This window comes from Biomphalaria glabrata, chromosome 3, assembly GCF_947242115.1.
Source record: "Biomphalaria glabrata chromosome 3, xgBioGlab47.1, whole genome shotgun sequence".
NCBI lineage: Eukaryota > Metazoa > Mollusca > Gastropoda > Planorbidae > Biomphalaria > Biomphalaria glabrata.
In genome coordinates this window covers 14,781,056-14,807,468 of record NC_074713.1, presented here as the reverse complement: position 1 = coordinate 14,807,468, position 26,413 = coordinate 14,781,056, and the positions used below count along the sequence as shown (strand labels likewise).

The window sequence follows — 26,413 nt, the reverse complement described above, 5'->3', positions numbered from 1 at the left end:
GAGACAGTACAATGGTTGGTTGTACTATATCATCTTTCCATGAGAAAAAGCACTTCTGTCATTGTGACCTCAATGGTTATGTATTATTTGAATGTTATTTCAGTACTTGTGTCATATGTTTTAAAAACATTGTTTATATTTTAATAACATCTCTTTATATTTTTATAACATTTCTTTATATTTTTATAACATTTCTTTATATTTTTATAACATTATAAGACAGTGACGCTCAATTATTTTTGGCATGAGAACTTACAATCGGACCATTGTTTTGTCGTCCCTGGTTTATAGTATAGATTAGAACGTAGAAGTCAGTAGCTAATACGTTTAGATATGTATGGGACACTTTTGTTCGTTTTTAAATATATTGATGAGTCCATCTAAAAGCAAAACAACAACAACAACAACATGCGTTTTTGATTAAACTACAAACTAACTCCACGTGCTTGGCTCGAGGAAGACGTGTGTTCGTTGTGAAAGGTAAACACACGCACTGTGTCGTGCTAGTCATCTATCAGGATTGGATAATAGAAGTGCAGCGTGGACTTTAAAGTGCAGAGTTTGGTGTGGTAAACAGTCGGTAGTACTATAGTAGTACTCATGTTGTCGCAGTAGACGTGAGCAAATAGTCTTGGGGAAGCTCAACTTTGTGCTATCTATGAATGTGTTATGTGTCTATGTGCTGTGCTGTATCTATCAATGTGTTGTTTGTCTATGTGTTGTATCTGTCAGTGTGTTGTTTGTCTATGTGTTGTATGTAGCAATGTGCTGTCTATGTGCTGTGCTGTATCTAGCAATTTGTATCTAGCAATGTGCTGTGTCTATGTGCTGTGCTGTATCTAGCAATGTGATGTGTCTATGTGTTGTACTGTATCTAGCAATGTGATGTGTCTATGTGCTGTGCTGTATCTAGCAATGTGATGTGTCTATGTGCTGTGCTGTATCTAGCAATGTGATGTGTCTATGTGCTGTGCTGTATCTAGCAATGTGATGTGTCTATGTGCTGTGCTGTATCTAGCAATGTGATGTGTCTATGTGCTGTGCTGTATCTAGCAATGTGATGTGTCTATGTGCTGTGCTGTATCTAGCTATGTGATGTGTCTATGTGCTGTGCTGTATCTAGCAATGTGATGTGTCTATGTGTTGTACTGTATCTAGCAATGTGATGTGTCGTGTCCTATGGTTCAGTTCTTCGCTAGTGTTCTCGGTCTTTTATTACAATTAGTTGTTGTTTTTTTTTCTTTACAATGAGGTCACGATCTAGTCTGCTTGTGAACTGAATATATGAGCGCCTGATAAAGGATCGAACTCAATCCACTCACGTCTGTGTTCACCTGGTTTAGAGGTGAGTCGTGACCTGATCAATCGAAGAGATGAAGCTGAGACGTGATGAGGCAAGCGTGCGTGAGGGGAATGGATAGATTCAGTGGGGACAGGGGAGCCTACTTTAACCTGGTCTGTCTTTACTTTGTTTCAATCCCATCAAATCATTTCTTGGATTGTTTCCCCTGCCGTCGGCCTGTATTTGTGTAAACTAAGAATGATCTACCTTGCCGAGTCAATGTTGTTTCTGTACAAGTTTTATGATGTTGTAGCTTGTGGGCGTTTATTGTGTTTGGTATGATATGGTAGATAGATACTATTCGTGTGTAAATGTACTTTAGGATAGAAGTTTGATGTCAACAAGTTTGGCACCAAAACAAAGTCTCTAGATGTAACGTCGGTCCTATTTCTTATCTTATCTTACAGACGTCACTTCAAAAAAGAAGATGATTACGTCCTACGCGTCATGCATTAAGTCATGCAAATTAACCAATGACTTAAATTCTGCCAAGTCACTGGTTTTTCTGGCTAGCTCAGGCAACCCATTCCATGCTCTAATAGCACTAGGGAAGAATGAGTATTTGTTCAAATTTGTCCTAGCATATGGGACGAGGAATGTGCCTTTATCTTTGTGTCTTTCAGAGTATTTTATTAAATTTTGTTTTTGTATTTGAAGATTATGGTTCAGTGTTTTATGTATAATTGCTACTTTACTTTTGAGTCTGTGCAGCTACTGTCGTCAACTTCATTATTGTAACTTCGGTCCCTGTGCACCTACTGTCGTCAACTTCACTATTGTAACGTCGGTCTCTGTGCAGCTACTGTCGTCATCTTCATTAGATGTAACGTCGGTCTCTGTGCAGCTACTGTCGTCAACTTCATTAGATGTAACGTCGGTCTCTGTGCAGCTACTTTCGTCAACTTCATTAGATGTAACGTCGGTCCCTGTGCAGCTACTGTCGTCAACTTCATTAGATGTAACGTCGGTCTCTGTGCAGCTACTGTCGTCAACTTCATTAGATGTAACGTCGGTCTCTCTGTAGCTACTGTCGTCAACTTCATTAGATGTAACGTCGGTCTCTGTGTAGCTACTGTCGTCAACTTCATTAGATGTAACGTCGGTCTCTGTGCAGCTACTGTCGTCAACTTCATTACGAATGACATCGGTCACGTGAAGACACTGTCTTCTCAAGCGAAGTGTTGCAACTATCTCCATTTACTGCTGATCACAACGGTTACTGCCCTTTATATCCCCCCACCCTTTTTTTCCCCCGAGAAAACTGTAGGAGGATCGCGTTGAATTAAGCTGAATGTCAGAGAAAGAAATATGGCTGCCCTAGTCTTTTTCAAACAAGAAATGGGGAAATCTGTAAGTGCCTGTTCCATGCATGCTATCTGTTAGAGAAAAGAAAAACACTGGAAACAATGTGAACCAGCCTTACTGCTTAGTTCAGTGGCGGCGACATGTCCTTAGACGAAGTAAGGAGAGGGACGATGCTGAGCTGGGCATCATTGAACATTTTGTAGATGAAAAGGAGTGATTCAAAGGCGATTTGGTGTGCGTTGAGTGTGTTCCGAACTAACAAATTATATCAAAGGCTTTTTCATTATTTTTTTGTCGAATGGGGGGGGGGGATGCAGTTGGGGGAGATGATTTAAATATTGTGTGTGGCTGTGTTTTATTAAAGGGAAACTCCGACGGTTTTGACACTTTTTGATATAATATGTGTTTTGATTTACAGATAATGAATATATTATTATATTGTTTTTTGTTTGCAATAATAACTTAGTAATTGATATTTTTCTGACGTAATTTTCCTGCGCATCCAAAACGGTCAGACTTTCACCGGGTTTCTATTTGACGTCAAACATGTCTATTAAATTAATCTATTGACTTACTGTATAACGGTAGACCATTACAGTAACGTTTACATTCTCGTAAAAGAAATAAATCTTCGTCTATGCAGTTAGATCTAGATCTTGTAAGCAATGAAAAAAAATGCGTGTTAAAGGAGATTTACATGCTTGACTAACCACGGCAGTGTGTATCTTCTCGCCTGACCACTCAACAAACACTATCACTTGGCTGTCTTGTCATGACTGACTACACGTAGTCTAGACTAGCCTTACACTGACCAGTTTGTTCGAATCAGTCAAACCTGCGATCTTTTTACTTCTTGGGACAGGGAGGGGCTTAGATGAAAATGATCCTTTTTTTTCTCGAGTTGGTTGTCCTAATGCTTTTAAACATATCTATCTATATATGACTGTACCATAGTTCTGGACTAGGCCGTCATTAAGCCTAACAGCTACTGTAAGAATGAAGCGATACGATTGGTCAAATCTAGTTTCCCTTTCAGTATTGTTGAGGGAAGTGACGTATGCCTAACCTAAAAACAAAATATCAAAGAACCCCGTTCTTTTTTTGGAGATGTCAAGAATTTACTGTCTAATTTATTAAATATAAATGTTTCTAAGCATTTAAATACAAAATGGTAAAATGTTTACTATTACAACTTTTTACTTAGAATTTAAATATGTCAATAACTCAAATTTGAAAAACCATCGGAGTTTCCCTTTCACCAAGTAAATCTTTAGTCACTGTACAGTAACGTTAATATTTGACATTGTTCTTTTTTTGGCCCAATCTTCCTCCATTCTCTCGTTTTTTTTAAACTAGTCCTACTCCTGCGGATTTCACCTCCCCCTTTTTTTTTTCTAAGGATCTTTATAGTGTCAGCAACTGGTATCTGCCCGGTTCAGTCGTTGACCTCAAGAACACGACAGATCAATTCCGGACTATGCTGACCTGACTCGGGTTAGCATCTGTGGGTTTAATGAGACACTCCTCGCTCTATATTTGTATTTGAACCTGTCTCACTTTCTCACACTACACTTCACACACACACACACACGCAGACTCCCCTCTGCCACCTGTCCCCCATTGTCCCTCTCCTTCGCCCCATCGTGCTGCTTTTATGTGTGCAGTTTGAGAGCTATCAAAGGATGTCAGAAACAAGTGCTCACGTTGGTGGGCGTGGTCTCGTGGAAAACGGTTTGACCAGAGTACACTGGTGCTGACATTTTTGGACGGAGGGAGGGGGGGGGAGTGGACGGTGTAGAGTTAAAGAAAGCCAGTAGTTTAAATTCTGTGTTGGTATACCATGTAAACTAGATACTTTGTTTTTACTGAACCCGTCTGTCTACTGTCTACATTGCATTTTGAATTCAACTTTTGTTTTCTCCCCCCCCCCCCCCACTATTGGTATTAACTAGTAACATTGACACTTGTCTATAAGTGAAGACATTTTGGGCTATTTAACTCAACTCCTGGTCTGTTGACCTAAACTCTGAACGTAATGTCTTTGTCCAATGTTGACCTAAACTCTGAACGTAACGTCTTTGTCCAATGTTGACCTAAACTCTGAACGTAACGTCTTTGTCCAATGTTGACCTAAACTCTGAATGAAATGTCCCTGTCAATATTTTCTTCCCCTCTCTAAAGTCACTAAATGTTTGTGTGCTGGACTGTGCCTTTGATTGGACTGACTCTTGCAGGTGTGTGTGGGGGGGGGGGGAGGCAAAGTTCTCAGCGTTCACTTGTTGTGTAAGTCCTTTTAGTTTATTTGAAAACCACCTCGTCACGACTCTGGCTGGAGATAGACGTAACTTTGTTACCAGGCAGACGCTCACTTGTGTTAATCAGTTACTAATTAGATCAAGACTTACGTAACTGGCCTGCTCTAAATAAAGAGAGTTTAAAGAGTTCTGGTCTATAAAGAAGTTTAGTTCCATAAGAATACACACACACACTCTTGTAGCTCGGTCTTTTTGTTGTTTTTCTGTTTCCTCTCTCACTGTGCGTGTGTGTGTGTGTTCTCCTTATTTCTTGTCTGCAGTTTTAACTCTGTTGTTGTTGACAATAGTTCTCCACTTAGTCCTCTCCTTCACTTCTGCTCCGCTGTACCCCTCCCCCCCCTTTTTTTTAAACAAAGCTTATATGAAGTCACTTCGTCTGTCTGTCTGGTACAGACTGTGTGCACGTTATTTCTCCCACACCCATTCTCGGATCAAGCTGAAGTTTTACACGTAGTCCATGACAATACATAAATCAAACAAAAAATTAGCCAATTAATTGATCAGTGTTTTTTTTTTTTTTTTTTTATAAATAGGAAAAAGGGGTTAAACCTTGCAGTAATGAGAGATGTGGCAGTGATTTTTACAGTTCATCCTCTTAGTTAAGCTTTGTTTTTTTTTTGGTTTTTAAATTTAAAAAAAAAATAATTTTGCTTGTTTTCCCCTTTCGTCTGCTGCTCTGTCTCACGTTCTTGCCAGTTCATCGTCTGTCTTTCTGTTTCCTATACCTTACTATGTTCGTATTGAGTTGTTTGTTTGTTAGCTGCCCCAAGAAATCATTCAATAGAACTGAAGTGAGAAAAATAAACTGTTTTGTGGGGATAGGATCACGTGACCAGGTAGTCACTAAAATATACACCACGACAAAAAAAACAACGTATGTAAACAAGATTGAAATCAAACTAGCAAGGGAAGATCAAAAATAGTCCCCAGCATCCTCCTCACTTGCCCTGCCCTCGTGGCTTGTTAGGATCGTGTCTTCCTTTCTTCTCATGTCGTGGGCTCTCTCTCATCTTTCTCTCTCACTCACTCTCTCTCACTCTCAGGTTCTTCGTTGCATGCACTCTCTGCCCTCCTCTGTATATAAGGATATAACTTTTATGTTGTTCCAAAAGATCAATTTAAAAATGGTCTCTAGATTAATGAATGTGTAAGCAGCTTTTCATATATTTTATCGAAATTGAGCTCTCCGTTTTACAAATAGACATTAGTCAAATCAATGCTTCAAGAAATGTTTTAAAGTTTAAATAGAATAATTCAGCTCCAGTAACTTTGTACCTATCACAAATAAAATGTACATACTATTTAGTAGTTTCTTCTAAAGCCTGGAATGTTTTGAGCGGTATAAATATCTACAACTCTACAACTCTCCAGATGTAAAATGACTTTAAAAAAAAACGTAAAATGACGATTCAGAATTACTACCTACTGTTCATAATGACCTCACATGTTCATAATGAAGTCATATTGACGTCACATGTTCATAATGAAGTCATATTAACGTCAAATGTTCATAGTGAAGTCATATTGACATCAAATGTTCATAATGAAGTCACGTGTTCAATATGACGTGATAATGGCGTCACATGGTCATAATGACGTCACATGGTCATAATGAAGTCATATTAACGTCAAATGTTCATAGTGAAGTCATATTAACGTCAAATGTTCATAATGAAGTCACGTGTTCATAATGACGTCATAATGACGTCACATGTTCGTAATGACGTCATATGATCACAATGAAGCCACGTGTTCATAGTGAAGCTACAAATTCATAATGAAGTCTTATGTCCATGGTTTCATTGGACGTGATTCGGCCCGTGCATATGGTAAATTTATATGACCGCATGTCGGAAAATAGTTGACAGCACTACTATAGGGAGGGTGGGCCAGTAGCCCCCGACTACAATCGGCCATGTTGTTCTTTATAGTAGGCCTAGAGCTGTTCCTTGGACGTGGCGATCAAATGTGACCGTAATGCAAGGCTAGGCACAGTCGTCCCAGATTGCCTGGCCTTCTCTTAAAACCTGCCAGATAGTCAAGTAGAGCATGACACAGCCGTAGACTTCTCTGACGATCTGATGTCATTTTTCTCGCGTGCTTTGCACCTTGGCGTTCCATTATCATGGAACGTAATGCGGCGGGATCTATCTGGCCTAGACTCACACACGCGTGCTCCTGGTCACATACACAGCAGCTTATATAACTGCATGTACATACAGAAATATCAGTCGAACACACATACGCACCAGGTTAGATATGCACATGTATATATGGGAGAAGCTGTCACTGAAGCCAAAGTGAGTGCGTTATATATCTGTCTTACAAGTACTCACTTAATTAGAACCAGACATGTCTGGTTAGCCAGCGTACTTGTTCACTGGTGCAGCAGGGTTCAAGTCTTGTTGGGTAATTCCAGCATCCTCGGAAATAGAAGCAGTAATAAAGTTAATGCCAAGAAGTTGGCAGCTAATTTAAGGTTTTTATTTTTGATGGATGAAAAAACGTGTAGCTTCATTCAGAATATCATCATCGATAGTCCATCTAGTTGATCTAGTCTGTCTGTAGATTTTATATTGACATTCGGTATTTTTATCCCATTTGTATTTCTTATTCATCGCCTAACGACAAATTGAAAAAAAAATGTTTTAAAAAAGGTATCTTTTTGTTTGAATTAGCGCAAACGTCTAGTCATTACTTAACTACATTTATTGTTTTTATATGTGCTTATATAGTTTGGATACTAAAAATCAATGTTCCAGAATTGTCTGCAAGTTTTAGGGTAGAGGATATGATCATTCTTTCAATTTACATTTCATTTACAAAGGAAAGTCGTCATAAATTCTGCAAGTCTCCACGAGGAATGGGGAAAGCCAAAAGAGGACTTTAAGAACATGTTTAAAAGACAAAATTTACAATGAATCAATGAATTCACATTTAGAAAAGACCCAAAGACAGTCAGAGATCTGTTACAAAACTGTTTGTACTATTGAATGATAGAATATATTGATCTATAAAAAATTGTTGGTATTATTGATTGATAGACTATATTGATCTATACAAAAATGTCTTATTGATTGATAGAATATACTGATCTATACAAAACTGTATTATCGAATGATAGATTATATTGATCTATACAAAACTGTATTATTGAATAATAGTTTATATTGATCTATACAACACTGTATTATTGAATGATAGATTATATTGATCTATACAAAACTGTATTACTGAATGATAGATTATATTGATATATACTAAACTGTTTGAATTGAATGTTAGTTTGTCTTTTAAATGTTAGAATATATTGACAATAATAATAATATCTTTTAATATTCTTGGGCCGATGGGATCTGATTAAAACATCTTGCTAGATTTAAATTCAGTTTCTTACTATTTCTATTTACTTTGGTGTCTTTAATCGTAGGCCGCGACCAATCAGTCATAATTTGTTGAGTAAATGGCTAGTTATTTCAAACATTAGAGTTGATACAGTTTGTTTTTTTTTAAGAATGTGTTCCTCTGCATGATATGAACTGGGCAATCTTTGTATTTTTTTTTGTATTAGCAACCAGTTGAATTGAAACAGATCTATTCGCTTCTCCCACCAGTGTTAATATAGTGGGTCACTGGGTGGGTTGGAAAAGCGGCGATTGTCTCACTCGAACGGGGAGGCAAACAAATCTTGCATCTCAGTCTCTCTGACCGAAGGAAGAGATGGGTAGCACTGTACAAATCAATGGGTAGCACTGTACAAATCAATGGGTAGCACTGTACAAATCAATGGGTTGCCTTATTTATTGAATGAAATATTTGAGCAAATGAAAAGCACTTTTGTGTGGGCATGAAACTTGGAGGTGTAATTCATTCGACGATTCACTGCAATTTTTTGATGTCATCAATTCAACAATTCTATGCTTCACGCAGTGGAACTAAAACCAAAGGGGCGGTACAAAGTTTTGATCTCGATCTAGTCAACTTGCATACTTTTTGTTCGGTTAGCATTCTGTTATGTGCACACTTGTTGAAGTCTTTCAAACGATGTTGTATCTAGTTTAAACTTAACTCCTTTTAGATTTGAAGTTGATGATACCTACATCGATGTTTGGCATTCTCTGGCTCTAAACTGCCACCATGCTACAGCAATGCGTAGGCAAAGGGTTGTAGATGGACGTCGTTATAAAGAACTTGATCAACACAATAGAATTGATTAACGTAATTATTGATTTAAATTAGCTTCACACTTTGACCTGCTCTTGATAGGAGGGTAAGTCAAGTACATAAGAGAACTTGGATAGAGTTATTATTTGTTACTGCACGCGCAGAGAGTATAGTGTCAAACTGAATCCTGGTTACTTCTTAGAGGTAGCGAGTGGAATAACGCTGACTCATCACAATTTACAATTCTCAATGTCGGTTAGATCGGTTACAGAATTTTTTAAGCCTCCTTGTTGATCAGCAGCTGGAAGGCATTTATTTACAAAACTACAGCATGTTCTCAGTCTGCCATACTGTTAGGGTCCAGGAAGTGAATCGTCGCCAGCATTAGGGGGAACAAACTTTAAATATGCATACACAAAAAGAATGCTTTCTGTTCAGTTAAATAATAAAAATATTTTGTCTAGCATATAAAAAGGAAGAAGATTGAGGAGATTGATGTTTTAAATGAGATTAATGATTGAAATGAGATGGATGTTTCAAGTGAGATGGATGTTTCAAGTGAGATGGATGTTTCAAGTGAGATGGATGTTTCAAATGAGATGGATGTTTCAAGTGAGATGGATGTTTCTAGTGAGATGGATGTGTCAAGTGAGATGGATGTGTCAAGTGAGATGGATGTTTCAAGTGAGATGGGTGGCTGCCATGTAACGAGGGCTACTCCGCCTGAGTCTCACTGTCCCTGGTCACTACACTTGCTTCATTCTCTTCCCCGTGTGGAAATGTTCTGTACACCAGCTCGTTGACCTCATTGATTGTCAAGGTCCAGAGATGACCGCCTCTTATTTGACCCACAGTAGTGATGGCCAGTGACTGTGTCGGGGACTGTTTGAGTTGACCACTAGTCGTGTCGTTATACTTACTAGTATCTTCGTTCTCTGCAGAAACTTGTTTTCGCTTGATTGAACCGTTTGATTTTTTTATGGAGGATGTTAACCCTAGGTTTTACTACAAATATTAATAGTTTTAGAGATATGGAGATGTTGTTGTTTTTTTACACTGCTAAATTGTAAGCTTAAACATGACAAGATAGAGAGAGAGAATGCATGTGTGAGTGTGTGCTTAGAACAACTTTTAATTATAGACGCAAATCTAATGACAATATCCAGGCGTATTCTAGTGCTACATGTACTACAGAATTCATGCGTATAGATTCACCCAAGCACACAGATTCACCCAAGCACACAGATTCACCCAAGCACACAGATTCACTGTAGAAAATTAAATATTGTAATAGAAAAACTTGACTCATATACTAAATAAACACACTCGATACTTCAGGGATAAGGACACAGTATACATTAGTGCTGTAAAGAAGTAAAGAAGTCTTAAGTTTATTTTTACCTCCCTTAAGCCCCCATGATCAGGGGTTCTGGAGAAACTATTCTGATTAAATAATGTGAATTGTGATTGGTGACCTTGGCGTGATATTTCTTTAGTAACGAGCAGACGTAAAGCTTCTTACACTTTGCACACCTTTCTATGGTAAAGTACACAAATACTGTACACATTGTGTACAGACTAAACAAAACATTTCACTACTTCTAACGATGGCCAAATGGACCAGGTGCTATCAGTTGTTACGTCAGTTACAAGGTGTTCTTGACAATGTCTTAGCTCTCTTTGCGTCTCTATCGTTCTACTAATGTCTGTTGGTTTGTTCTCTAATCTACAGCTCGACCAGAAATGTTATTGTCATGACATGGCTAGAGTCGTGACTTAGCTTCCGCCTCGCCCCCACCCCTTCCCTTAGCTCCCAGGTACAAGATAGTAATGCGAAGCTTGATAGAGCAAAAATTAGTAACAGATGACATAATCCTCAGTGGGTTAGTCTTTGTGGCATTGCACGGCTCGAATCCCACTCGGTCCACGTTTAATTGTCTTGACGCTAATTAAAAAAAAAAAAAAAAAAGGCGCTGATTGAGTTTATATCTAGAAACCAACGTCTCGTGCTGAGCCACGTGAACGCATTAGATCTCTAGGGACCAACGCTACAGTCATGCCACCTGAATCAATCTGACACTAGAAATCATATTTATTAAAAATATGTGAATGTATATATATCACAAGAGGTAATACGATAGATTTGCCGAGTAGGCGCCATCATTACTAAATCCTTGACTTTTGGTCGTGGGAAGTTATTAATGATGCGCGCAACAAAAGTTCTCCACATAAGCCATGCACATTGAGGCAAGCCAGTAGATTTGCAAGATCTAGACGTCTTTGTTTTCTTCTCCTGGTCCTGTGAGCTTTCTTTACGTCCAATGAAAGACTCGTGTCGTTACAAGCCTAACATCGTTCATTTCATCAAATTGAAGAGCTCCTACATTTTTTTCCCCATTGTCTGTGGATTTGTACAATGAGACCAAATCTTTTTCTTTCACTTAGTAACGAGTACTACTCGTGTCACTTATCGAAACCAGGGACGTAGAGATAGAAAGAAGTGCATGGAGTCGATGTTCAATGTTGGCACCAATTGTGGGGGTATCTAGGAGAAGGCTTCCATGCTGCCTTTAGGCACTCAGCAACACAATTCGAGTCGAGATTTTAACTCCAGCCCTCTTGAAAAGTAGCCTAATGGCTTGGCCACCCATCCCAAACCAACGTATTCCTTTCGGTTCACACTGTCTTGAGTTTAGGCGCCTTATGGTCCTTCTTCATTCAAATAGTACAAATAATTTCTCGGCGCCCCTGTGTGGCAATGGCAATGTGTGAGTTATGGCTAACAACATAGGCGTAGCGCACAGTTTAGGCGCACATACTTATATTTTGAGGCGAGAGTTTTTTTCGAATATTGTTGTTTTAAAACTCTTATACCCACACACACAAAGACGTCAACAAACTGACTTAATTGGCGCCTCATTTTCGTATGCTTGTTTGTTAACAGCGCTTTATAAATAAATTATTATTATTATGCTCTGCGGGATAATTACTCTTTGCAAGAAATGGCAGAATGGTGAACCAAAACCGTGTCCTGTGTTGTGTGCATACAGAGAGTGTGTTGTTGTTAGTGGTATTGTAAACTCCAATGTGTTTAGATAGGTTGGTGAACAATCAGTGAATGACCTTGTTTTCAACGCAATCTGGCCAAGCCACAGTGAAGGTGTAGAGTTGAAACGTGGGTCACTCAATCGAGCCAATGTGTTTGCTGGCTGTCGTACTGTACTGCTAAAGACTGCTGGTATGGACATGCAATTATATAACCACGCGCCCATTCAGTCGTATCCTTTGGTCATTGCGTGGTCGCTAATGTAAACACATGTCAATGTGACATGTCAATGTGACCAATTTTATCACACGTTCTATTAGATAACTCTTGTTGATTAGTGCAAGGATGAAACTATCTAGTGCAAGGATGAAACTATCTAGTGCAAGGATGAAAAACTATCTAGTGCAAGGATGAAGCTATCAAGAAACGCAGTCGGGCTGTCAACACGTGAATGGTAAAAGTGCAAGTAACGTCTGTAATAGTCTGGATAATACAAGATACAAGATCACTCTGTTTAGGTTTGAAATGGAGTGGCGTGGGTGTGTTTGGAGGAAGAAGTTGGACATGTACTAGTGGTCATTGTCTGGTGGACATGTACTAGTGGTCATTGTATGGTGGACATGTACTAGTTGTCATTGTATGGTGGTCTAGGAGCTTAATGTCATTAGGAGAGAGAAAGAAGGCTGTGTTTATCATGATACGTAAGAAGACTGTTGTTGTTTTTTTATGGTGTTAACGAACATGTTTTTGATGATGTGGATGAAGGCAATAGTTTGATGATGTGGTGGAAGGCAATAGTTTGATGATGTGGTGGAAGGCAATAGTTTGATGATGTGGTGGAAGGCAATAGTTTGATGATGAGAAAGAATGCTATGTGTTTTTTTTTATGTCGTATCCCAAACTTTCAATAATCAAATGAAAGAAACGACCAGACTAATCCATGATCTCCAGTGTAGCATAGGATTGATCCACCACTAAACATTGATCCACCACTAAACATTTATACACCACTAAACATTTATCCACCACTAAACATTGATCCACCACTAAACATTGATCCACCACTAAACATTTATACACCACTAAACATTTATCCACCACTAAACATTTATCCACCACTAAACATTGATCCACCACTAAACATTTATACACCACTAAACATTGATCCACCACTAAAGAAACCATAAAGGATCTTTAGAGAGCTAAACACTTGCCACCAAATGGATATATGAATATAGTCGAAGAGTATTCTGTTCCTATCAATCTATGTCACCTAATGTAATCTTTACATATCTATTACGCCATCTGTTTATATATAGATCCCAATAGTTTTGGCAGTTAGACTCCCAAATCAAGTCAAAATAACCAGCCCTCAAAGCGACTGTCTGAGCCACGCAATGCGAAACCATTGTCCTAAATGGGTTAACCAATTCCCCCCCCCCCTTTTGACCCTGCTGACGGAGACTAGACAAGCGTGCCACGTACGTGTCTGTCTGTTGGGAAGGAGAGAAGTCTGGGGAAGGGGGGGGGGGTGCGCGCTATCGGGTTTTCCCCAATTCGACGGAGAGACTCGAAGCTTATTTACTAGTGACGGAATAATTTTCGCCCAGGATAGATTCCCTCTTTAAGGACACGGTCAGGGAGTGCAGTGGTTTAGCAGTGGCTCGTGTTTTTCTCTGCTCTCGCTACGACTCAAGTAAACAATTTGGACTTGGGCTCTCCACTCTCCGCGTGTTGTTTTCTTCACTTCACAATAGTTGTGGAAATAGAAGGATTATAATATTATATTAATATATTTTTATTGCCTCTAGATTAGATTTAAATCTAGCCTACTTTCGAGCCCCTGGTACAGTTTATTCAAGGGAGTGATCGATTGTGTGTTGTGTATTTTAACTAGCATCTTGAAATGCAAAGATAAGCTCTGTTATTGTAGAACGGCACGTGATAGGATGGATTCTCGGAAGACATTTTATTTGGATGGTGACGTGAAGGCCATGCCCATGATGTTACGACAACGGATGGAACTCATTATGTTGATATGAACTAGACGCTGTAACACAGATCTAGTGTATAGGACATCATGTGTGTTTAGATCCTGCTGAGATCTAGATCTAGTCTAATTACATTACATAAAAACTTGTGTTGGATCAACACGACATGATTCTGGATAATCTTCACACCTTCGGTAAATTGTGCTTTTCTAATTATTTATGGTAGAATCCGGATCTTGTAGTCAGTGTCACAGTCCATGATGTAGATCTAGATTTATAGATCTTGTAGTCAGTGTCACAGTCCACGATGTAGATCTAGATCTTGAGTCTAGTCTCTGTCTAGTTGTAGTTTAGATCTTATAGTCACAGTCCGTGATCTAGTTGTCTCTTTATGTTTGGTACTCTCTAGTTTTGAAGTTATTTGCAATCATAATGTAGGTGGTGAAGAAAGAATGGATATTATTATCGTGTGATTGTGGTCTGTGAGAGTTTTACTAATGTTACATATATCTTTTAGTAGATCTTGGTTAAAATCACGCACATGACTTTCAACACAAAAAGGGAGGGGGGTAAGGTTGTTTAGGAGAAGGCATGCCTTTCTTTTCATTGGATTTTCAAATATTCCAAACATTGCTTGATTCCCCCCCCCCCTTTTTTTTTTTAGCTTGACCTCTTGACTTCCGCGGCGCAAGTACACTTATGGTGACATGATGACCTTGTTTTTTTTAATCCCCCCCCCCCTTATTTTTTTGTTTAAATCTACATTCATACCTAGACTTTATAAGGCTCTCGAGACATCAACCTCACTACATGGTACCAGCTGTTTAGAGAAAAAAAAAGATCAAATGTCAGTGTTTCTACACACGTGACTTGTTGTCATGCATTGATAAGGAACAATAGTGCTTAGATTAGGAGAGCGATGAATTTTTGTGTGTGTTCATTGAGGCGAGTAACCAGTCGTCTGGACGGTACCGGGGTGTTGTTTTTTTTTTCAGTCGACTGATTTGAACTTGGATCTATCTCTCACACTATATATGTTACCCCGGGTTAGACTTGGATGGCTGCCTGGTATGCGTTCTTGACTGTCGTCTTGAAGGTTCCAGGTTCGAAACCTGCCCGCCGCCACTCCGTTCTCCTGCTAGAGGTTTGGGCTAGTATGTAATAATCTGAAGGCATGTTAGAAACATGTCAAACAAACAAGGGACAACCCTTGATCTTATTTTATGGTGATCGTAATCCACGAGGTGTTTTCTAAAATAATCTTGATCGAAGGTGATACATTGGCATATCCCCCTCTCCTTTTTGTAGTAGTACGAATATATCTGTTATGTATTACCATGTATGTTGTGTGACCTAGTTTAGTAGAACAGCTTCGTCACTTATTTTACTTTACCATGAACCAACACATGTAAAATATGTTTAACTATAAAGATAACTCTTTAATAATATCGTGGGTATTGGTGGTGCTTTTTTACTTCCCCTTGAAACGATAATCCTGGAAAGGACGATATAATGTCAGCTAATAACCGATAGCTTAAGTTGTCACTATGTATAGCAGGTAATTCCAGGAACGACTATACTTGTAGCCTGAAATAGTTCAAAAAAGAAAATGTGAATTTATGTATTAAGGGAACCTCTTGATAGATTTAAGTCTCTGGGAATAAAATTATGGCGTTACTAGATTAAGTAACGCGCGTGTGTGTGTGTGTGTTGATCTATCCTGATACACAAAACGACTAACTCCAAGCGTGGGTAGATGTTTACGTTTCTAGTCCTTCACCTTTGACCTATTATCGCGTAATAGCTGTATATAACGGAACTTACATCATATGGCTGAAAAAAAGTTGCCGCACCCCCGACATGTTACCACACCCTCTTGGCAGAGAAGTCATTTGTTATTGTTGTCCTTGTGAATCACGGTCATTGATTATTGCTTTTTTTTTTTTTATATTTCCACTAGTTGACCTTAAATACAGCCACTGTCTTCTTCCCTATTCCTCTTTATTTGAATCCCTGGTTCGGCTTATAGCGCTTAGCAAAGGAAACTGTATGGATATGACACAATTAAGTGATATTATTGAGTTGACTGACACAACAAAGTGATATTATTGAGTTGACTGACACAACAAAGTGATATTATTGAGTTGACTGACACAACAAAGTAATATTATTGAGTTGACTGACACAACAAAGTGATATTATTGAGTTGACTGACCCAGTAAAGCAATATTGCTGAATAGTCTACTTTAAAAACTTGACTAACCACAAACCAAAAAGATGTTTCCACAATTTTTAAATTGATTCTTGAGCGAGCTTAGAGTTTATCAATCGTACTACATCGACTTACTTTCTTTCTATCAACTATCAATAGCCATTAGAGTGGTCAGAAAGTCGATCAGCTTTTAGCGTGTTTATCGGTTAGCATTTTATTTTTTTAGTGAATTCACTGTTTTTCCTTAGGACTTGAAAACGATACCAGGGTATCAATATAAACTGGTTTATACTTTACACAAAAAAAGTTTTTTTTTTGGGGGGGGGGGGGAGGGAGGAGGTCAAGTTTTTCCCCACACACAAAAAAAAAAGGAGTTGGGTGGTACGTCTGCTAGTGGGATGACAGTGAAACTTAAGTAGATCTAATAAGGCTTACTTTCTACCGAAATCACGTGACAGTAATACAAAGTCAGACCAATTGTTTTTAATTTATTTCTGACACATTCACGGGCTGTCCTTGACCTTGGAGACGTTCAGTTTTTTTTTCTTCTACTCACAGACGAGTGAGAAGGGGGGAGAGACCAGATCTGACCTGGAGATTACCGTGTGCCAGAGCTCCTCAGCAAGTGTAACGAACAAGTGCTGAGTACAAGAATGTAAAGCCCCCCCCCCCCCCTTTTTAGAGTGGGACCGGAAAGGGGGAGGTGCTGCTTCTCAGCATCGGGCACGTTCGCTGGCACACATTAGATGTAGAGACTGCCGAAACTTTCTATAAGAATGCTGGGAAGGCTGTCCCATAAGGACTACTCTACTTAACTCAGTTTCTTTGCTATGACCGTCGATATGCATTAGTTTATAGTTTTGATACTTTTGATAGACTTAAATTGTCCAATCATCGAGCACTGATTATTTTTAGCACTTTCAAAGCAACGTGGACTAAGGTCCAGTATTGTACTACTTATTGTTTCTACAGTCTTGTCCTATTTTTCATGTTGTTTTCACTAAGACTCAGACGACAACCTAAAAGGGGACTAATTCAGCTTATACCAACACTTCAGTCAAGTACAAATTCTTTCCCTTGTTTGAGATACCAAACACAATAATTAATTACCAATAGTTAATTAGCTAATTGGTTAATTTTTTTTATGTCTTCTTGTGGTGTCAATTTAAAGAAATCGTTCTGTTCTGCAAAACTCTCAGCTTGATTGGGTGTGGGAGAAATAACGTGTACAAACTTTTACCGGACAGACAAGACAGATTGAGTTGATTATAAGCTTTGTAAAAAAAAAAAAAAGAAAAAAAAAAAAGAATTATTCCACCTGTTCCTTGGCCGTCCTCTAGCATGCCGTTAAGACTGATGGGATGATCTTCATTTTAGACTTTTCAGGAACATTCACTTTCTATCGTCTAAATTCTGTGTTCTAAATTAGCTTCACACAACTGTGATATTAAAAATCACCCACATGCGCTCATAAATACTTAATAGTATTCTTTGTGCATAGTGCTTCTTCTGTTTAATAAAGAGAAACACAGGGGCTTTAAAAACGAAACATACCAACTGCAGCAAATTAGCCGCCACTATGTTGTTGATAAGGAGACTGAATTCATTCTGACTTGACATTTTGTGAACCTTGATATTCTTTATTTGACATTTGTTTCCTCATCTATTCTTGTGATTTCACTGGTCAACAGATAGGCCCTGCACGTGTGTAGATATAGCCTACAAGTGTGTAGATAGGGCCTACAAGTGTGTGGATCTTAGGGCCTACAAGTGTGTGGATAGGGCCTACAGGTGTGTAGATATGGGCCCACATGTGTGTAGATCTTGAGACAAGACGAACCCCCCCCCCACACACACACACCACTTATCCCTTCAACAGCACCAACAAATGTTTTGTATCTAAAGGAGTGAGGGTTTGGTGTTTGTAAATTATTCTGACATTCTGTTGAAAGCTCCAGTTCGTCGGGGGGGGGGGGGGGTCGAGCAGGGGATGGGGTGGAGGTTACGAAACGAGAAAAGCGCCCCAGCTATTGCATGAACATAAATATTAGATGGGAACAGAATCCCTTCTGGTAATGGAGAGGAGTTTGGGGAACAAGTTCCTTTCGGGCTTTACAGAAGGATGTTAAGGAAGTAAAATGACCTTGGCTTGAGGCAGTTATGCGAGAAGGCGACACTATCCCCCCCATTTTTTGTTTTATCTTATTAGAGCTATAAATAGCAAGCTATCATTAAGAGTTTCCGCTGCAGAATCCTTCACACATTTCACCAAAGAATATCACGTGATGGACAGTGGGATATTTGTCAATATATCCACGACGTTTTACACAGGACTCTTGTGGCTATACAACGAAACCTTTCTAATGTCCAATCATGTCAGTCTGACTACTAAATCTATTTTAATCGGATGGCACGCTCTACGTGACAATGTAAATAAATCGTCCCTGCGTATGGTTTCAGTTTCACCAAGTTCTAGGTAAAAAAAAAACACACACAAATCTGACATCAGCAGATACGTTCTGAGATTAGCCCGACTTCACTGTTAGTTTGGGTGACCGTTAAGAAAAAGCAGACGTCAAGTCGAAGTGTGCCATGACTGGTTCGTCTAGTTCTGAAACCCTACACTCCGTCGGTCAATTATTGAAAATGTTTCTGGACTAGTCGCTCTACACAGCAGTCTTTATCTGGACATACACGTTTGAGCTTCCAGATTTTTATATGATACACGACGTTAAAACGGGGAACTGCTGTCAAGTCGACCATAACTAGATCTAGGTTTACTTATCTCGCGTCTGAGGGAGGCCATAGACGTTTATAACAAGGGTGGTGGCTGTGGAAAATGTTTTGACTCTCTGAGGGTGTTGGGTTTAAATCCTTGACTAGGTTATCAGAATGTTTGCCTTTTATTTGAAAGCTTGTTATTACTGGTAGCCATCTAAATGGCACCTTCACGAAACAGTGAGCTTTATGCTGGCTACACAACTTGCAAGTGTTTAGTTAAACACACAAACAATGTCAGGTTAATCTGTCTTCTGATATGAGCGTTTTGAAATTCGAGTTGTTAACGAATACAATTTTCCATATTCAGTATCTACATTAAAAAAAAAAAACAACTTAAGCCAAAAGAATTGATTCAATGCTGGATATGAAGTCCCGGTGGCTCAATTGGTAAATATCAATCCTGGATATTCCCCTAAAGAAATGGTTTATTTTTTCTTAGCCTAATGATGTCACCAACAGTGTGGTGAACGGATATTTAGATCTACAATACTCAGTGCTCTGGAGAACGATGAAAAAAAAAAAGTAGATCATTCAAAAAGTAGGCTTTAAAAATAAATCTTCTGGGTATTCCCGGAGAATGTTGGCGATTTCGCTATGAAAGTTTGGCAAGTAGTAGTGCAGACTTGACAATGTATCGAACATTTTGTTACAGAGAGAGTACGTTGTTGATGCCATAGAATAGTTTAATGTGTATTCGATTTTTTATACATTTTTTTTATCTGTCTTCATTGTTCTTTTTTTCTCTCCTTCGCAGTAAACCTGACAGGCCGGGGTCGGGTGACCATGGAAGACTTTGAACTACTTAAAGTTTTAGGCACTGGCGGTAAGTAGATCAACCCCTTGTCTTGTCTCTGAAATGAAGACACTCAAGTGTCATGTCAAGTCGTTACTCTGGACATTCCCAACAGTCTCCTTTGCCATTCTGCTGTTTTAAATGTACTTAAACATAAGCGATCTAGAGCTAAATCTTGATAATATTTCCTTTTTTCTGTTTAATAATTTTTTGTTATTTCTATGGATTGGTATATTTTATCAACAGTTAGATTTCCTTCTCGAATTAATGGAAAGATGATTTCACTGCTCAGATGTGAGATCTTGTTAATATTGCTTTAACCTTACAGCTGACTGAATGTGTATAGGATATAAAGTGTTTCATTGCTGCTATCTGTCCCTACCTTCCCTTACCCATGGCACCTGTCTGGTCTGTGTGCCTGGGGGCTATGATTTCACTTGATGGATGGCTGGGATAATGTGTACCAATAATTTTCTGTCACAGCTTTAAATTGCATTTTTGTTAAGAGTTTCATAAACATACACTTGATATTGGTCATGAATTTAGTCAAATCCACTGTTTTGTTCTTGTAGCATAGACACAAAGGAAAAGACACATTTGTTATTCCATGTGTTAGGTCAAAGTTGTACAATTGCTCCATCTTCCCCAGTAGGCCTACCAATTGCTACTTAGTACACAAATGAGGATTAAAAAATATATACCCTTGATTTTTTTTTTTGTGGTGCATTATGTTTAGGGTATCAGAGTTGTAGTCTGTCTTTAAAACATTTAAGCTTTGGGAATCATAGAATTAACCTTTAACATACCAAGCTACGAAGTCAACTTTGTTTACCAAGCTGGGATCTTCTAGGGACCCCACTGTTTGTTTGTTTTTTATACTGTAAGTGCTATTTGTGGTAGATTATTCAAATTAGGTATTTTTGTGGATTTATGAAAGCAAATTTTAGTAAAAAAAAATTTAAAGAAAATTAGTTGTTGCTGTTAGAACAGAAGAAGAACATACCAAGTGCCTTTTTATTTATTTTGTTTTTGGCAACTCTATATAACAATAATTATATTTTATTGAACTTCAGATAATATTAATCACATATTTTAAAAAATCCAGAAAAAAAACAACTAGTTATTACAGTTATAACAGGATAAACAAAAAAAAAATTGTGAAGTTCCTGAAGGACTGCCTTCATATGTTAACTGTTAAGATTGTAATGATTTAAACCAACAGACATTTTCAAACAGATACTTCCAATCAATGAAAGGTGTCAGTTGTCACCACAATCTACCATATATCTTAGTACAACATGTTTTCAAATTTCATAAAACAGTTGGTTACTTGTAATTTTTTTAACAGCCTTAGTTTTCTAGATGTCAGGTGATAGCAATTTAACTAGTAATGTTTAGTTAATAGAAGTCAAAAGTGTCTTATAAGTTTCCTTTGTAACAGTTTAGTCAAAAAAAAAAAAAAAGACATGCTATTAAATTCAGTAGTACATAAAGATTGACATTTACTGAAAATGAGTTTGGTCTAGTTTTGGAAAATTCTCATTTGATGAACTCTCTATCTATATGTTTTATTTTCTATTTCTGCTCAGAATTTCCTTTTTTTAAATATTGTTTTGAATGCAAGGAACATTGAAAACTGTTGTCTGTCTGTCCCAGTTATGCTAATCCTTTTTCCTTTTCATTAATTAAAGATGGAGTGTGTTATATTGTTGCTCTTATTTTTAATGCTACGTGTGAATTCATCCAACTATGGCATTCTTTTTTTTTGTTTTATTATAATTATTATTCCTGTTTGAAGATCCTACACAACTATAAGATGTAATAAAAAACAAATTTAAACTAGAATGTCTTGACAAGGCATGAGCATAATGCAATTTAATGTCAGCATTTATAATGACATTGATTTATTCTGAGACGTGCAAATCCTTTTATGTTTAAGACGATGTGCTGAATAATTAAATGCAATCTCACTGTCTTTTGTGTATCTTTCATAGCCTATGGGAAAGTTTTCTTGGTTCGCAAACGAACTGGACGAGATGCTGGAAAGTTATATGCCTTGAAACAGCTGAAAAAGGCTACCATTGTCCAGAAGACAAAGACCACAGAGCATACCAGAACAGAGAGACAAGTCCTAGAAGCCATACGCCAGTCACCTTTTCTGGTCACCTTGCATTATGCATTCCAGACAGACTCAAAGCTGAATCTTATATTAGGTGAACCTTCTTTATGGTTGAGTTTTAGGATGACCTACTTTGATATGTAACATACTGTGTAATTTACCTTTTTCATGTTCTGCATCATAATACAGTTTATGTGACGTTCTATACTTTTTTTCTCTTTTCAAATTAAATACTATTATATGCTGTATGATTCAATTTATACCTAGCTTAACAAATTGAATGTCAACCACTCAGTCTAGATGAATTGAAAGCTTTCAATTTTCAACTGTTCTAGAACATAGGGCCTCTGTTAAAAACAACCCACTCCCCCCCCCCCCCCCCCTCCCAAACCATCTCCATCCTGCTTGGTCCAGCCAAAGAAAATTATACTATGTCACTGTAGTCTGAAGTCTTCCTCTCCATCCTGTGCCTCAAGGGTTCCAGTCCAAAGCCTTTCAAGCTTAATGTTGGACTTTCAGCCTATATATTAGTCTCCTTCTCACTTCTCCATCCTGTGCCTCAAGGGTTCCAGTCCAAAGCCTTTCAAGCTTAATGTTGGACTTTCAGCCTATATATTAGTCTCCTTCTCACTTCTCCCACAGTTTGTTTTGAGTTCTACTTTTACATTGTATTTGTAGTGAGTTCTACTTTTACATTGTATTTGTAGTGAGTTCTACTTTTACATTGTATTTGTAGTGAGTTCTACTTTTACATTGTATTTGTAGTGAGTTCTACTTTTACATTGTATTTGTAGTGAGTTCTACTTTTACATTGTATTTGTAGTGAGTTCTACTTTTACATTGTATTTGTAGTGAGTTCTACTTTTACATTGTATTTGTAGTGAGTTCTACTTTTACATTGTATTTGTAGTGAGTTCTACTTTTACATTGTATTTGTAGTGAGTTCTACTTTTACATTGTATTTGTAGTGAGTTCTACTTTTACATTGTATTTGTAGTGAGTTCTACTTTTACATTGTATTTGTAGTGAGTTCTACTTTTACATTGTATTTGTAGTGAGTTCTACTTTTACATTGTATTTGTAGTTATTAACTAGTTTTAGATGCAGGATTGAAGCTGTGACCAAAACTAATGGAAGTTGTTTATATTCTACATTTTTATCACTAAATAGATTTTGTGAATGGTGGCGAGATGTTTACTCACTTGTATCAGAGGGAACATTTTACAGAGGATGAGGTTCGAATTTATATAGGGGAGATTACTTTAGCCTTGGAAACATTGCATAAGGTAAATTCAAACAATGTAAATGAATGTCAAGAGTACAAACATTGTTACTCTTTGGTTGAAATATTATAGGCATAACAATATGTGTTGTAGATATAATAATTTATTTGTGCCCAGTGGTTTGTGCATGCAGGTCTGTAGATCAATAATGCACTAGAGCAAAGTCATTGAAACAACAACTTGAATACACAAACACTACACAGAGCAAAATATGACAACAATACAAAGCAATGTACATTCCTGTAACAGTTTTACCCAAACATGACTTGTGACTCTCACACCAGAAAGGTTTTCTTTTATTGAATAATGACATTGACATAGGAACAAAAGAGTTCTTATATTTATCTAAAAGGTGTTTTAGAATTGCAGTAGCTCTAAATGGTTTTATATCAGTCTCTCAGAAATTCCTGAGCTACTCGTTATAGTAGACACACAACTATTCTAGTAAGAGCTAGAAAATTCACTTAGTCATCACATCATAGTAAGGTAGTCATTGTAAAGTTGCACTGTAAACAAATATGCTTTAGACCCACCTGCTGCACAATTAGGTTTCTTACACATTGTTGGTCATGTGTTTTTAACTGGAACAGTTGACTATCTACTGTGTAACATTTTAAGACTGTAACACTGTAGACTTATTAAGAGATTTTTTTTTTTGGTGTCCTTCTCTCTGCAGAGTAACTCCTCTTGTTTTCAGAAATGGGGAAATGTTATGTATCAAACAAAGTCTAGTATAGAATGATAAGTAATCCTTTCAAGTTCAGAGTTGTAACAAATTGTAAGCTAGTTTTTTATTGTTTCATCATCTGCTCTGTACAGCTTGGTATTATCTATCGAGACATCAAACTTGAGAACATACTTCTGGACTCTGATGGTCACATAGTTCTAACTGACTTTGGACTCAGCAAAGAATTTCTGCCTACAGACCCAGTAAGTTTAAGTTTTAGAGTTGTTGTTTTTTAGAATGTTAGTGTGAAGTTCCTTTTCAAATTCAATGATTCAACATATTTTATAAGTATTTTAAAACCAGTGACATTGTTTTTTTCTCCAGACTCATAGGACTTATTCATTTTGTGGTACAATTGAGTACATGGCACCTGAGGTAGTGAAAGGTGGACATCTTGGTCATGATTTTGTAAGTCACCTCAGTTCTTGCTTCATATTTTTTCAAATTAGGAATTATCTTATGAATACTTTAGAGTTGACATTAAAGTTTTTGAGTTTTAATAGAATACTAGTTTTTGTTATTAAAAGCTCTAATTAAGCTCTATCATTTTATTTCCATTGTGTTTTTGCTCAGGCTGTAGACTGGTGGTCTCTGGGTGTATTGACTTATGAACTTTTGACTGGAGCATCACCATTCACTGTAGATGGAGAAAAAAATTCCCAGTCAGAGATCTCCAAGTGAGTCTTCAGTTAGTTTGACATTATCTTTTAGATGGGTATTCATTTGTCATCAGAGTCAAACAATATCCTGTGTATTGAAACAATTTTTTTTCCTACCCAGACGTATCCAGAAATGTAATCCACCTTATCCAGAAACTTTTTCCAGAGAAGTAAAAGACCTTATCCAGAGACTGTTAACTAAAGATCCTTCCAAACGTCTGGGATCAAAAAGTGCCGAGGATGTCAAAAGACATCCATTTTTTAATGTATGTTCATCTGTTCATCATTCTTTTCCATTTATATATTTGGATTAGCTAGGTCTTCTGGTAAATGTATTATTTTCATTTCTTGTTTCCAATCTTACAGTCTCTAAACTGGGAAGATTTAGCCCAGAAAAAAGTGCCAGCCCCATTTGTGCCAAACATTCGTCATGAAATGGACTTGAGTAATTTCTCTGAAGAGTTTACCAGGATGGATGCCACTGAGTCTCCAGCCATTATACCTAACATGGGAGAGAAACTCTTCAAGGTCAGTTTTTCACTCTGGAAACTAGAGAGTTGTCTCATTGTCTGGAGTGTACATTCTTGAATGAAGAAAATTTTTAAAACTTTTAGCATCATATGGAAATTTGTTTTTTCTCACAGTAATTATTGTTTTTGTGGCACAGGGTTACTCTTATGTGGCGCCTTCAATCATATTCACTGAGAACTCTGTTAGTGCTGACTTGCTCAACAAAACTAAAGACCAACAACCTGAGGACATCACAATACTAACTGCCAGCCACTTCAAGGTAACTTTCACCTTTTCTTTAACACCAGAGTTTGTTGTAAACACTGGGTCACTTCAAAGTTCTTTGAAAAAATCTTTTCAACTTTTTGAGTTTTACAAGGATTTTTTTTTCTGTTTAAATTCTAGCTGGCCTTGCCAGCTTACTAAAGGTTACTAGCTTAATTTATAGAGACGAAACATTATTCTATGCATTTTATAACCAAAACATGTAAATATAATTATTTTTAAATACTTGAAAGGTCCATGTTATATATAAAAAGTCCATGTTATGTAAGTCCTAATTTTTATCAAAAATATATATATATATTTTAAGTAGCCTGGGAAACCCATTCTCAATCCTCATAACAATTTTAATTATTTCCCTCGTCTGTAAGTAATGTTAAAATGTTATTTCATCTACTTGAAACTTATTATTTTCCTTTCAGAATTCTCCTTTTTTTCAAAAATATGAGCTTGATATAAAAGTGAAAGCCTTAGGAGATGGCACATTCTCCATTTGCAGGTTTGTCAGTTCATTGTTTTAAACTTACAACACTGTGTGAGTCTAGTTAATGTTATGTTGTTCTGGTGACCTTTAATATGCCAAGTATGTCTGACTGTATTTTATAAATTTTGCCTCTAGGCAGTGTCGCAGTATAGCCACCAATCAGGTATATGCAGTTAAAATAGTCAGCCGCAGAATCAACTGCAATCGTGAAGTACAGCTGCTGAGTCACTGTCAAGGACACCCTAATATTGTCCAGTTGATTGATGTGATGGTTGATGAGGTCAGTGACACATTTTCTGTTTGGTTTGACTTAACTCTTTGTCTCCTAACTGACAATACCAACGTTGATTCCACCAGAATGTGGTAAATAATTACAGAGAGAAAGAGTTAAGAGACACTT

The 26,413-nt window shown here is 37.5% G+C and overlaps 1 protein-coding gene across 6 annotated transcripts in view; it reads left to right on the top strand.

The window, feature by feature from the left end:
* The window catches only part of LOC106078336 (ribosomal protein S6 kinase alpha-5-like), a 130,152-nt gene that overhangs the window by 92,800 nt on the left and 10,939 nt on the right, over window positions 1-26,413 (top strand). For 3 of the 6 annotated variants that reach the window (XM_056023592.1, XM_056023590.1, XM_056023591.1), the window contains 11 exons: window positions 19,911-19,979; window positions 21,944-22,162; window positions 23,239-23,354; window positions 24,171-24,281; window positions 24,403-24,486; window positions 24,652-24,755; window positions 24,859-25,003; window positions 25,104-25,265; window positions 25,405-25,527; window positions 25,952-26,028; window positions 26,149-26,293. In XM_056023592.1, coding sequence (XP_055879567.1) covers window positions 19,911-19,979; window positions 21,944-22,162; window positions 23,239-23,354; window positions 24,171-24,281; window positions 24,403-24,486; window positions 24,652-24,755; window positions 24,859-25,003; window positions 25,104-25,265; window positions 25,405-25,527; window positions 25,952-26,028; window positions 26,149-26,293 — 1,355 coding nt within the window. Of the gene's footprint in view, window positions 1-13,772; window positions 14,358-18,952; window positions 18,975-19,685; window positions 19,814-19,910; window positions 19,980-21,943; window positions 22,163-23,238; window positions 23,355-24,170; window positions 24,282-24,402; window positions 24,487-24,651; window positions 24,756-24,858; window positions 25,004-25,103; window positions 25,266-25,404; window positions 25,528-25,951; window positions 26,029-26,148; window positions 26,294-26,413 lie in introns of those variants that run through there. The other 3 variants (XM_056023593.1, XM_056023595.1, XM_056023594.1) reach the window with 3 other exon arrangements.